The sequence below is a fragment of the Xylona heveae genome (genome assembly GCF_001619985.1).
Source record: "Xylona heveae TC161 unplaced genomic scaffold L228scaffold_1, whole genome shotgun sequence".
Lineage (NCBI taxonomy): Eukaryota > Fungi > Ascomycota > Xylonomycetes > Xylonales > Xylonaceae > Xylona > Xylona heveae.
In genome coordinates, this window is record NW_017264193.1 from 2,843,831 (window position 1) to 2,855,930 (window position 12,100).

Genomic DNA, 12,100 nt, shown 5'->3' on the forward strand with positions numbered 1-12,100 from the left:
TCTGAACAGGCGTCGTCACTTCTTGTTCAATGGTGATATGGCATGCACGGCGCTCCTGATGCATTCTCGTCCCTTGCAGCCCACAAAAAGCCCTTGAGACGCCCGATACCAGACCGCCATATGGCAGACATGAGGCTGATTCTGCGCCACCAGCGAGTACACCAGTCACGCCATTCACAAGGTCGATTCAGAGTCCCATGCCACGGAAGCAGTTTGCAATCAGGCTAAATACTTGCTAATTGTCAAATCTTTAATACAGAGGTGAAGATGAAATTTTATGATCCTGCCAAGAATGCGTAGTTACGAGACAAATGGATTTTGCAATCGCAATAAGATCTATGCTGGGTTCTATTTCGGCATTCACATGCGCTCGCGTCTTCTCGGCGCACTTCGGATAATGTTGTCCACACGTAATAAAACCTAGCAAGTTGTCAGTAATTGAACAAAGAATTAGGTCCGGATAACGTACCTCCGCAGCTTCGGATGCTGACGAAACCACTGCGCGCTTCAGCTTGTAGCTCTCAATAACGCCAAGCTCCCTCATGTCAGCAATGCCACCGCCCGGCGTGAGCAAGTCGAGCCCGGAACTAGTCATGCCAGAATAAACGGCGGAGCGAAGTCGTGTCACGAGGTCGCTTGAGTCAAGTCCTGCGTTGTCTGCCAAAATGGTCGGCAGCTGTCGGAGTGCTTTAGCAAAGGAGTCAACCGCGATTGCCTTCTTGCCGGCAACATTCTGTGCTGCTTGGTCGACAGCTTTGGCCATGACCATTTCAGCACAGCCACCGCCAAGGGTTGTCTTGGGCTCCTTGACGGTCTGCGACAACACCGCCAGCGCGTCATGTAGAGATCGCTCAGCTTCGTCGAGAAGCTGCTCGGTAGCACCACGAAGAACAATGGTGCAAGCTTGTCCCGCAGCAACGCCAGAAAATTTAATCAGAGTATCTTCGCCAATGATGACCTCCTCGATCAAATCGCAGTGCCCGAGCTTCACGCTCTCGGGGTGATCGAAGGTGGATGTTATCTCACCACCCGTAACCAGAGCAAGTCTCTCAATGCCATCAAAATCGGCATGTTCGATAGAAACAATGCCCGCATCAGAGAAGAGCTGCTCAGGCCAGTTGTAAATAAGTTGTCGGTTGACGAAGCAGTTAATACCATGAGCCTTGATTCTCTCCACCTTTGCTTTCATCTTTTCACGCTCCGCTCGTTCCAGTTCTGCGAGCTTTCCTGTCGATTCAACCTTGAGTCTGGCACCAAAAATCTTGACCTTATCGGTATCCATGGCTTTCAAATGTCAATATGCTAATTCTGTTTTCCTTGAGAGGAGACTTACCCGTGTTTGCAACTAGAATTTTGGCATTCTCCAACCTCTTTGGCTGGTTCACACCAATCCGCTTGTCCAGTATAAAACCCTCATCAAGATAAGAGTCGTCTAGTTTTCCTCCAGCCTTCTTGATAACCTGAATGTGGCTAAGATCGGTTGAGCCCCGCATCCGAAGCACCGCATCCACAGCAAGCTCCGCAAAATGGTCACGGTCCTGACTCAACACCTTCGAGCTCAATGTCGTTCGTGCTATCGAGATAAGATCCTTCCGGAAAGCCTCCTTGTTCTTGCTGTGGTCAATCGCAGACTTTTCCAGTGCCTGCAGAGCCGCATTGCTGGCAATGCGGTAACCTTCAATGATTGTCTGCGGGTGTATCTTCTGGTCCACAAGCTTCTCCGCTTCCCGTAAGAGCTCCGCAGCAAGAACTGTGACCGATGTCGTTCCATCTCCGACCTCATCGTCTTGCACTTTGGAGATATTCACAAGAACCTTTGCAGCGGCGTTGTCGAGGGCAATGGATTTCAGGATAGTAGCACCGTCATTTGTGACCATAATTTCACCAGTCGATCTATAACGCTTGTCAGCTCCTTATCTCCCACAGAAAATTTGTCCGAAACTAACGCTGATTGTAAAATCTTATCCATCCCCTTGGGCCCAAGAGTGCTCTTCACTAGATCGCCAACGGCAATAGCGCCCACGAAAGCTGAAAGACGGGCATTTTCTCCTTTCTCTTCTGTCACGTCGTCGGCAAAAATTTGAGTTGGGTTTGCCTAGCTATGTCAGCTTCAAATACGAGTCTTGTATCACCGTGGGCTGTACCATCTTGACGGATTTTTTTTTTCAGATGACCGTTTGAATCTCTCTGACAGTACTGCAAAGGACTATCGTTCTATAACTAATCTTTCGGAGGTCAATTTGGTAGACGCGACTGCGACCCGCGCTAATTACGGTACACATTGCAATCTTGAAGTGCAGTGTGCCTTGAGGATCACTCCCTCGCCGGGTCTACAACTTTTTGTAATACGTAATTCGATGTAATTTTCATCAATTATCTATCAGCCTAATATATCTTAAATGTAGTTATCTACAATTAAAACGTCTAGGCTTTTGATATAGAAATCCTTTTCAAAAATGTTCAATATAGACACACTTCTTTTGTATTCTAGAAAACAAAGGTACTTAAGGTCCCTTGCCGAAATGGAGCTTTGTTGCTGCTCACGTGACGCACTTTAGCGAAAACAGCGGGACTGCGAAAATCGACATGAACGCGAACTTCCACCTAGAATTCAGTTAGAGCCTTCTCGATCAGCGTCTACTCCAGCAGTTCATCGACCGGCGAGTTCTGCAGCCAAGCCTCAAGATGGCGCCTAGTTTCCAGGATCTCCCTCCTGAGGAGGAACACTATGATGAGGATGAGGATATCGATTTCTCCGGTGCGCACAAAGCAATGTGATAGATTGATAGGAATGATTGTCTAACAATAATGTTCTTTCGCAGACCTAAGAGAACAATATGAAGTACGGTTGGAGGAAGGCCTTGATGCCTTTATCGTTATCGATGGACTTCCGGTTGTCCCGGAGGAGAGCAAGTCAAAATTGATCAAATTCTTGCTCCGGAAGCTGAACACTGTTGGCAAAACTCGCGAGGATGCAATCTTCATGCCGCTTAACGACCAGAAGAAGTCCGAAGGGTAAGTAAATATCACTATATATATTTTTTCCTCTCTAGCAGGCTTGGCTCACAGATTTCAGTTTTGCCTTCGTCGAGTATGAAACACCTGAACAAGCGATCGCGGCTGCACGAGCTCTCCACGGTGTACCCCTGGACAAGAAGCACACCATGCTTGTCAACAAGCTCACCGACATCGATCGCTACGGAAGGGAGGGACGAGTTGATGAGGAATACAAACCTCCTGTTATTGAGCCTTTTGTTGAGAAAGAGCACCTTCGTTGGTGGCTCGGAGACCCGCACGCTCGGGATCAATTCGCCATTTACCGTGGTGACAACGTTGGTGTCTACTTGAACAGGAAGAAGGAAGCTCCCGAAAACATCGTCGATCGCCAGCACTGGACCGAGTCTTTTGTCCAATGGTCTCCTCAGGGCACCTACTTGATCTCCGTTCATGCCCAGGGTGTCCAGCTCTGGGCCGGTCCAAACTGGACTCGCCAAAAGCGATTCGCTCATCCCTTTGTTAACTTGGTCGATTTCTCTCCCAATGAGAACTATCTGGTCACTTGGTCCCATAGACCTATCCACGTGGATGAGGGACACCCCGTACTGTCCATGGAAGAAGACGGAAAGAACTACATCATCTGGGATGTCGCAACTGGCAAGGCTCTTCGATCATTCCAGACTATCGACCTTCCCGGCCCAGCTGTCGATGAAGCCGGAAATCCCGTCAAGAAGAAGATTCAATGGCCTGCCTTCAAGTGGTCTGCTGATGACAAGTACGTTGCGAGAATGACTCAGGGACAGTCGATCTCGATCTATGAATTGCCCCGCATGAACCTTCTCGACAAGACTTCGATCAAGATTGACGGTGTAATGGACTTTGAGTGGGCGCCAGCCACGCCGCAGCGTGACGGTATCAAGAATTATGAGCAGCTTTTCTGCTACTGGACCCCTGAAATCGGCAGCAACCCGGCAAAGGTTGGACTGATGTCAATCCCGTCCAAGGAGATTGTTAGGACACGAAACCTGTTCAATGTCTCAGACGCGAAACTTCATTGGCAATCCCAATCCAAGTACGTCTGCGTCAAGGTCGACCGTCACTCAAAGTCAAAGAAGTCTCTTGCAACCAACTTGGAGATCTTCCGGGTTAAGGAAAAGGGTGTGCCAGTTGAGGTTGTTGACTCCATCAAAGACACTGTCATCAACTTTGCTTGGGAGCCGAAGGGCGATCGTTTCGTTCTCATTACTACCGCAGAAGTGTTGGCCAACACCGCCGTCCCGCCCAAGACTTCAGTTTCATTCTTCTGCCCTGAGAAGGTCAAGGGTCAAGCAATCGGTAACTTCAAGCACATTCGAACCATCGAAAAGAAGAACAGCAACGCCATCTACTGGTCTCCTAAGGGGCGCTTCGTTGTAGTCGCCACGGTCCATTCACAACAGAGCTTCGAGCTCGACTTTTGGGATCTTGACTACGAGGGCGAGAAGCCTGAGAGTGAGAAGGATCTGACGGCAAATCTTCAACTCATGGCTACCGCTGATCACTATGGTGTGACTGATGTCGAATGGGACCCCACTGGCCGATATGTGGTCACCAGCGCAAGCATCTGGAAGCATGCTGTAAGTACAATATGAAATTGGAAAGGAAAATTCAAGCGAAACTAATGGGATGTTTCAGGTCGAGAATGGCTACCACATTTACGACTTTAAGGGCACTCAACTACGTGAAGAGCACGTTGAGCGTCTCAAGCAAATCGTCTGGCGCCCACGCCCCCCGACTCTCCTGACCAAGGAGGAGCAGAAACAGATTCGCAAGAACCTCCGTGAATACAGCAAGATTTTCGAGGAAGAAGACCAGTACGAACTCGACAGCGCTAACTTTGCCATTGTCGAGCACCGCCGGAGAATCTTGGACGAGTGGCTGGCCTGGAGGGCCAGCGTGGAGGAAGAGCTCCGTGCTGACCGAAAAGAAGAAGGCTTGCCCGAAACGCCCAAGGAGGATGCCGCTGATGCCGATGCCGATGCTGGTGAAGGGGCCTTTGTTGAAGAGATTGTTGAGGAGATTATTGATGAGACGGAGGAAATTGTTTCTTAGAGCATCTCCTCCTGAGCATGTCATTTCATTTTTGTTTCTCGGTCTACAATTCTTTTATCATCACATCTTTTGGCGTGCTTGCGCCATCGGGATGTCACTTTTCCGATGTGTGTAAATAGCGGAGTTCAACCGGGCTGGTCGACATTCGTGTTGCAATTTTGCTTTTGTAGCACGTACTGTTCGGCATGCCGTTGCGTCTCACAGATGAACAGCGACGCAAAAAGCAGAGATTTATCCAATATGTAGTTCAGATGGTGTTTTACGAATATTTACCTAGGTACCTAGTTTATTCAATAAGTGACGATTTTAATAAGTTATCATTTAAATTGTGTTTGCGACAGCGGCCCCACTTTCATCCCTGCGCATGACGTCCCCTGTTCTGTGCAGGATCGCCCGCAGCGCACTTATACGCTACCTCACATAGCAGACCACAGCTGCAGTCACAAGGAAAACATCTGATCGTGCCAAAAGTGAAAGTAGCAACAAATAAAGGAACATGAGGTAGAGTCTTGCTACGTCCCAAATGGGATAACATAACTATTTGAGGAGCCGTCACATGAATAGCTTGGTCGCAACATTTGTCAAAAGTCCGGGAGGAGTTTCCCTTTACGTCGAATCGCAGCGGAGAGTCGACCTCTTGGCATTTTTGCGGGTGGCTGACGCTTCCCCCCACCCGCCGAAGTCCGTCGCATCCAAATTTTACAGAATTTTCCGCTGAGAGCTACCTGGAGCGTGGTCTGCCCATAGCTCGGGCGATGGCTTCTTGTAGAATTTTCAAAAATTTTCCTTGCATCTTCCGAGCATCCGTAGAAATAGAGGGTCTAGCACATTAGAAATTTCATTGCGCACTGTCCAAGTGACGACATTTGGCGTGGCTCTCTAAGTTCTGGCCGTCATCTTTTTTCTTTGACTCCTCCAGGCTGGACCTTTCACAGGCCAGCGAAATTATACGCCGGTCCATCTCAAATTAGTCCGACAGACGATTTCCCCTTATCGCACCACCTACATTCAACTTTTTGCTTGGCAGTCATTCACTACAGTGCTTCAGCCAGCCCCTTCGGCCAGTTAATCCAATCACCCTTTTTAAAGCCCCACGTTCCCGAGACCACACTTTCTGCAAGCAACGTGGAAATTCCCTTCGCGCGAGTGTTATTTCTTATCCACAAAACATTCAAAGCACGACATTTCTCAAAGCTCTTCGTTTATCAAAGACGAAAATAATGGCTTCCCCAAAACCGTCCCCACGCCCTTCGTTGGAGTCCCGTCCCATGTCTCACGGTCGAGGCGGTGCAGGTGAGCTCGTTCTGCTCTTTTGGACTCTTGGTGATGTTTAGGCATGAACGGCTCTGACACCTTTCAATAGGAAATATGGGAACTGACACAGGCGATCGGATTAGCGCCGAGGACCTGGTCACCCCTACCATCAAATCGGATATGTACACCACTGGCAGAGGGGGCACGGGCAATATGGCAAAAAATGAGAATCCACAAGTAGCCAGAGAGTCTCAGGACGTCGAGGAACCTCCGCGCCCGCAAAGCCGAGGGGAGATGCATGTTGGTCGTGGTGAGTTCTGCCCTATGAACCCTGAAGCCTGCTGATGCGACGTGTGATTTTCTTCACTTGATTGCCTGTTTACGCCTGCACAGCCTTGCGTTCTTGAGACCCAATGCTAACAACCATGACTGCTACAGGTGGTGCGGCTAATGTCGTCCGCGAAAGCGACGAAATTAAAGCAGCGGCAAAGGAGGAGGCCAAAGTGGAAGCCAAGAGGGAGGAACAGCAAGCCAAAGCTGTCGCCGCTCAAACACCCGCCACCAACGGCACGCAAGCTCCCGGCGACGAGGACAAGAAGAAGAATAAGCACGAGTTTCGGGGATGGGCCGACAAAGGAAAGGATTTCCTGTTTGGAAAGTTTCTTAAGAACAAGGCCTAGAGCTGGAAAGCCGTTGACCCTTTTTGCCCCTGATATTCGATACCCCGGTGTACACAAGGATTGTTCACTTTTCCTGTCATCTTTTTTTCTAAACAATACTTTTCTCTTCCCAAGACTCATAACAGCTATGTTATCTGACTTGCTGTCATAGCGCATATCGCTGGTTGACACTGTATTTTCTTTTACGGATATTAGAAGAAATTCTTCCATAATTTTTAGTGGCCATTGAGGCTGCGATTAGATCTTGTAATTTATATCTCTTGTAATTTGCTAGTTCCTTATTACGAAAAAGTGAAAATGTGCCTCTGATTCCACATTGAATTAATGGTGTCATTGCATACCACACCGCAAAGATTGCACTGTTCTACTTCAATTAGAAGAGCAGTGTTGATTGTATAGAATCAATGAGAAGATGGATGCTCATTATGCTTGACAGCTGCATGTCAGCATATAGAAGCGGCGATTCGTGCTACTGCATGTGGATAATTAAAGGGCCGCCGTGGCTAGCTTGTGGCGTGAGGGACGGGGGGGGGAGGGAGCATGGGGGAGGTTTTAGGGCGGGCGGGAGGGGTAGCTGCAGACCCAAAACCCTCCCAAAAGCCCAGAGATGCGGTTTGGTGGTGACCACATTGCGTTAGTCTGTTTGCCTCCGTAGTTATGGGTTGCCGGGCAAATGTCTGCTTCATCTTGGTCCTTTGGCAAGCTCTTCAACCCATCAGGAAGTATTTGTGACTTGATCGCATGTCCGATGTTTCGTAAGAGGATATTTATCGTGGTTTGAAATTGACTTTCATTGCTTTCTATTCAGACGCAAAAGGTCTTTCGATTATACCCCGTATCCCCCCGTATAGTAGAATCAATAACCCCTCGTGCTCTCTAGTTCTCCGCTTAGTCCCCACTATGACCATCTGCTAAACCCATCGCGAGCAAAGAACAGACACTAGGAAGAGCCAGAAGAACAAAACATTGTGCGATAAACCAACTACTTGGACCAACATGGAAATCGTTTTGACCGCATTCGTCTGTCTTGTTCGACGAGGAGATCCAACAGATCTTTAGGCCTCCTGGTCTCGGTAGCCCAAAGTCCCCTCAGTCGTGAGTGCGTAAGTTGGGCTACACTACTTCAGTGACCCAAATCAATGGCAACGGCCCAATTCAATTTGTGCATTTCTCATGCAGTCATATATTCTATGCATTCCTTCTTTTTGTGTCGTATGATACGCTACAGCTCCAAACATGACCGATTGAGATGTCTTCATACTCTCTCTAATGGATTGAATGGACAGGGTAACTGCCATAGACAGAGATAGTGGGTAGTTATGGAGCATTGGTGATAATACTGTATAGTCCTCAAAGTGGAGGATCGAGGATTGAATTGTAAATGTGCTTGATTGCAAAAGTACGTAATAACTACAGCTTGGTCGTTATTGAAGGTATAGTACGTATAGTAGCGTGTCGTGGTAATTCTCCGAAACATTTTTGCTCCCTGGTCCGTGAGGGGCGGGTGCAGGGCCCACCAGATTAATGCTGCGCTGGCCCGGGCCTTAACTACGGTATAACTAGAGTCGACTATGGGTAAGTTTGAGGCGTCCATGGTCCGAGTGCCAGCCGTTTAACGATACATTTGTTCCCTTTTTCCCTTGGCCTTCCCGCTGCCCGAGGAGACTGAGACCCCAAAAAACAACCCCCGACTCTGCAGCCATCGTTTTAAAGCTGCCCTACCCGCTAAACGTCCTGCTGAAACACCCGTGTACCCAAGTAATTAACTTTCTGGACTTCCGTGCCGTATCCACACCCGCTGTCTCGTCGCTACCGCCGCCGCTTTTCTGCCCGCACCGACATCCTACTTCTCCCAACCGTCGCCCACGCAGCTTCCAAAAAGGCGTTTCAAAGGATGCACCTGCATTGAGGCCACTGTATTCGACACAAATATTTCTTCCACCTTGGAGCAAATCAGATAGGTAAGTCAACCTCTTCTCAGCATCATAGACCAGCATATTTCCCCCATCGTCTCTCTTTTTGATTGTATTCAGTGACTTTGGGCATCACCCAAACGTCATCACCTACAACTCACCAGTCCGTTCAATTTTTAACGCCGTGCTGCATCGTCACCAACTCCATATATGGTGAAGACGCTTGGTTCCGTCGTCAAAGTCGTCTCACAATTTCTAATCTAGGATCCTTAATGTACTGACTGATCGGGCAAATAGCAGACTTGGTTGGCCTCCATTACAGCCTCGTTGCCGTTGCCTCTCTCTCTACCTCTCTATCTTCACTATTCTCTCTGCGCTCTTTCGGCTCGTGCAACCTCGACTTCTGGCGTCCCACGCCCACGGTTACGACCACGTCTTCCCGCCTGCCGATCGCTCTGGACTGTTCAGCATAAACTTGCACACACTCTCTCCCTCACAGGCGCACGAAGCTTCTACGACGTTCAATAAGAGCTACAGATTCAAACCTCTTGATAGCGACCTTTTTCTAGTGGTGCAACAGCTTCGTTCATTATTTGGCTACGACGAAATAAGAATCAGCCTTTCGTCTTGAACTCTTGTTCGAATATTTGAAGGACAAGGCTGCATTTGTCAGTTAAGACGCTCGGTGCTGCGCACAGCTTCAAACCACCAACGACGAAAAGACCGCCATCGTTCCTTTTTTGCGAAAAATATCCTTCAGCTTTTCTCACAACTGGAGCTCTAGACTTAACAACCGGCGCGTCTTCGTAGCAAAATTCCTGGCGAATTTTCTCTGAAGACGTTGAGAATCCTTCAAAAAAAAACCTCGACAACACGAAACAACACATTGTCCTAAGCGTCTGAAATCCCTCCTCTACACCACACTTGCTTGCGTTATGTATGTCGATCATCGAGCACAAGCCCTTCCTCCGCCGTCGACATTGTCTGGAAACGATCCTCTCCAAGCTCGGCAGTCCCATAGTATGTCCTCGAGCGCCACTGGCGCACTACCACCCCCTCAGGCCCCACTAGGGCCGCAGTCCACGTCGACTGTCGAGAATGGGCGCCTCTATAGGTGAGTCTCGTTCTGTTTGTCTCTGCTATGTTATGCCACTAACTGTACATATGAAATTCAGTCTCGACGTGGTGCAGCAGCCTGTTCGCGCCCGAATGTGTGGTTTTGGCGACAAGGTGCATAAATCCACATGCTCATTCTTTATGCAGGAGTTAGGGAGCTGACAATGATCCGGCAGGACCGTCGGCCCATCACCCCGCCGCCGTGCGTCCGCTTAATTGTGCGGGACGCAGTCACTCTGAAGGAATTGGACATCAAGTAAGTTCCCCCTCCAGCGCTATGGTTAATATGCCAGGGAACAGGCCTCCCTTAATGCTTGGCTATTGGATATGAGGTTCATGGCTAACGCACATCTACAGTGAGATTGACATCTCATTCTTCGTTCTCACCGTCGATCTTTGGTCAGCAGAAGGCACACGGGAAGTCAATCTGGTCCGGCATTCAGCGACTTCTCCTTCCATATCCGCCGCAACGTCTTCCTCTTATCCGCCTCCACCCCAAACGCCCCCAGCGTACGCTTATGCCTCGACGCAACCGCCATACCAGACGAGCATGGGTCCGCCCATGACGAACCCGTACAATCCTTACCAGCCGCAGGCGCCCCCGGGACCGCAAGCCGGATATTACGCATCATCAGCAGCCGGGGCGCCGATGAACCCAATGACGCCTGCAGGATACTATCCTCCTCAAATGACATCGCCGCAGCAGGTTCAGCCACCTGCGCCATCTGGCATGTTTACGCGGAACCTCATTGGAAGCCTGAGTGCCAGTGCTCAGCGGCTTGCCGACACGGGCGATAAAATCGGCATTTGGTTCATCCTGCAGGATCTCTCTGTCCGCACAGAAGGCCAATTTCGGTATGCACTTGACTCTCCCATCTCACATTTGTTGAAACATTCTTAGCTTACGGCTAGTAGACTAAAGATGAACTTTGTCGATGTTGGCGAGAACGGTTCGCTGAATACCGCCCGGGCTCCGGTTCTAGCCAGTACCTTTTCCGATGTCTTCCAAGTCTTCAGCGCCAAGAAATTCCCCGGTGTCATTGAGAGTACCAACCTCAGCAAATGTTTTGCCACGCAGGGCATCAAGATTCCCATTCGCAAAGACGGCCCGAAAGCGCTTAGCAACAAGGAAGATTATGACAATGATGACTGATTTTGTTCCCATTGAAAAATATATACAATTGCCATTATCCAAGATACTCTCCATTCGCCATGTGCTTCACTACCACACTCCATTTCTTCTTCCCTTTGATCTATCATCTCAGTATTTGCCCCCCTCCCCCCTTTTTTTCATTTTTCTATCTAAAAAAGAATTTGTTGCTGCACTTTGCGCCATGACAGTCACGGCCGGATATGTATTTTCCCCTTAACATTGAAGGTTCTTTGCGGCTTTATATCCCTCAAGCAAATATTATGTACTTGCAGTGGACTGTATGGACCTTTTGCCTTCTTCCTTTTTTTTTTTATCTTTTTTCCCTTTTTTTCCCCTTCTCTTTTCTATCTCCCCCTTTTCAGACAAACCCAAGCGCCAAAGCGCACGCCGCAATATTCGCGTCAGGCAAAAAACCCCTTTTATTTTATTTTTTTTTTGGCTTATCGTTTCTGGGAAATACACACACACGATTAGAGCGGAATCAGTCTGGATATTGCTTAGGGAGAAGAATTATCTTCTTCTTTCTTTTTTTTGGAAAAGGGGGGGAAGGGGGAGGGGGGAGAAAGGAAGCGGAAGGAAAGGGAATATCATTTCCTTTCCCCCCCTTTTATCCTTTTGCTCACTCGAATTGTTCGGTCGTTGCTCCTCTATTTTTCTTTATATAGCTTTCTCTGTAAATGTTTTATTTTTCCCCCGCGTATGTGTGTGTATTGTATTGTATATATATCTCATCTTTTCACAACAACAATATTAACAAAGACTGTCTCTTCCATGTAAGCCATGTACGCCATGTAGAGTATCATTTATAAGATATATGTGGAGTTAGTGGCATTAGCAGATCTTTCGTTAATATGATAGCAAAGTCAGCTACTGTTTAGCTATGTTCTCGTTCCCTT

At 48.5% G+C, this 12,100-nt stretch overlaps 5 protein-coding genes across 5 annotated transcripts; 4 read left to right on the plus strand and 1 right to left on the minus strand.

The window, feature by feature from the left end:
* Positions 1-6: 6 nt before the first annotated feature.
* L228DRAFT_243363 (T-complex protein 1 subunit beta) lies at positions 7-2,207 on the minus strand. Its single transcript, XM_018331669.1, has 5 exons — positions 2,145-2,207; positions 1,947-2,095; positions 1,334-1,893; positions 470-1,284; positions 7-420 (listed from the first exon to the last, which is right to left on the minus strand). Exons 1-5 carry the CDS (start codon positions 2,145-2,147, stop codon positions 361-363), a joined length of 1,587 nt encoding a protein of 528 aa, XP_018192391.1. The 5' UTR covers positions 2,148-2,207; the 3' UTR covers positions 7-360.
* A 411-nt stretch (positions 2,208-2,618) lies between these two features.
* On the plus strand, positions 2,619-5,393 carry L228DRAFT_243364 (eukaryotic translation initiation factor 3 subunit B). Its single transcript, XM_018331670.1, has 4 exons — positions 2,619-2,758; positions 2,823-3,015; positions 3,077-4,613; positions 4,672-5,393. The coding sequence occupies exons 1-4, from the start codon at positions 2,686-2,688 to the stop codon at positions 5,086-5,088; spliced, it is 2,220 nt and encodes a 739-aa protein (XP_018192392.1). The 5' UTR covers positions 2,619-2,685; the 3' UTR covers positions 5,089-5,393.
* A 472-nt stretch (positions 5,394-5,865) lies between these two features.
* On the plus strand, positions 5,866-7,247 carry L228DRAFT_243365 (hypothetical protein). Its single transcript, XM_018331671.1, has 3 exons — positions 5,866-6,381; positions 6,452-6,652; positions 6,781-7,247. The coding sequence occupies exons 1-3, from the start codon at positions 6,309-6,311 to the stop codon at positions 7,020-7,022; spliced, it is 516 nt and encodes a 171-aa protein (XP_018192393.1). The 5' UTR covers positions 5,866-6,308; the 3' UTR covers positions 7,023-7,247.
* Positions 7,248-9,870: 2,623 nt separating this feature from the next.
* Positions 9,871-11,204, plus strand: L228DRAFT_265196 (hypothetical protein; the record flags this gene model as incomplete). The annotated part of the gene is made up of 5 exons (XM_018334666.1): positions 9,871-10,049; positions 10,111-10,165; positions 10,228-10,307; positions 10,409-10,906; positions 10,967-11,204. The coding sequence occupies 5 exons, from the start codon at positions 9,871-9,873 to the stop codon at positions 11,202-11,204; spliced, it is 1,050 nt and encodes a 349-aa protein (XP_018192394.1).
* A 140-nt stretch (positions 11,205-11,344) lies between these two features.
* L228DRAFT_19468 (hypothetical protein) lies at positions 11,345-12,032 on the plus strand. The gene has a single exon (XM_018329601.1). It carries the CDS (start codon positions 11,485-11,487, stop codon positions 11,956-11,958), a length of 474 nt encoding a protein of 157 aa, XP_018192395.1. The 5' UTR covers positions 11,345-11,484; the 3' UTR covers positions 11,959-12,032.
* The last annotated feature ends 68 nt before the right edge of the window (positions 12,033-12,100 follow it).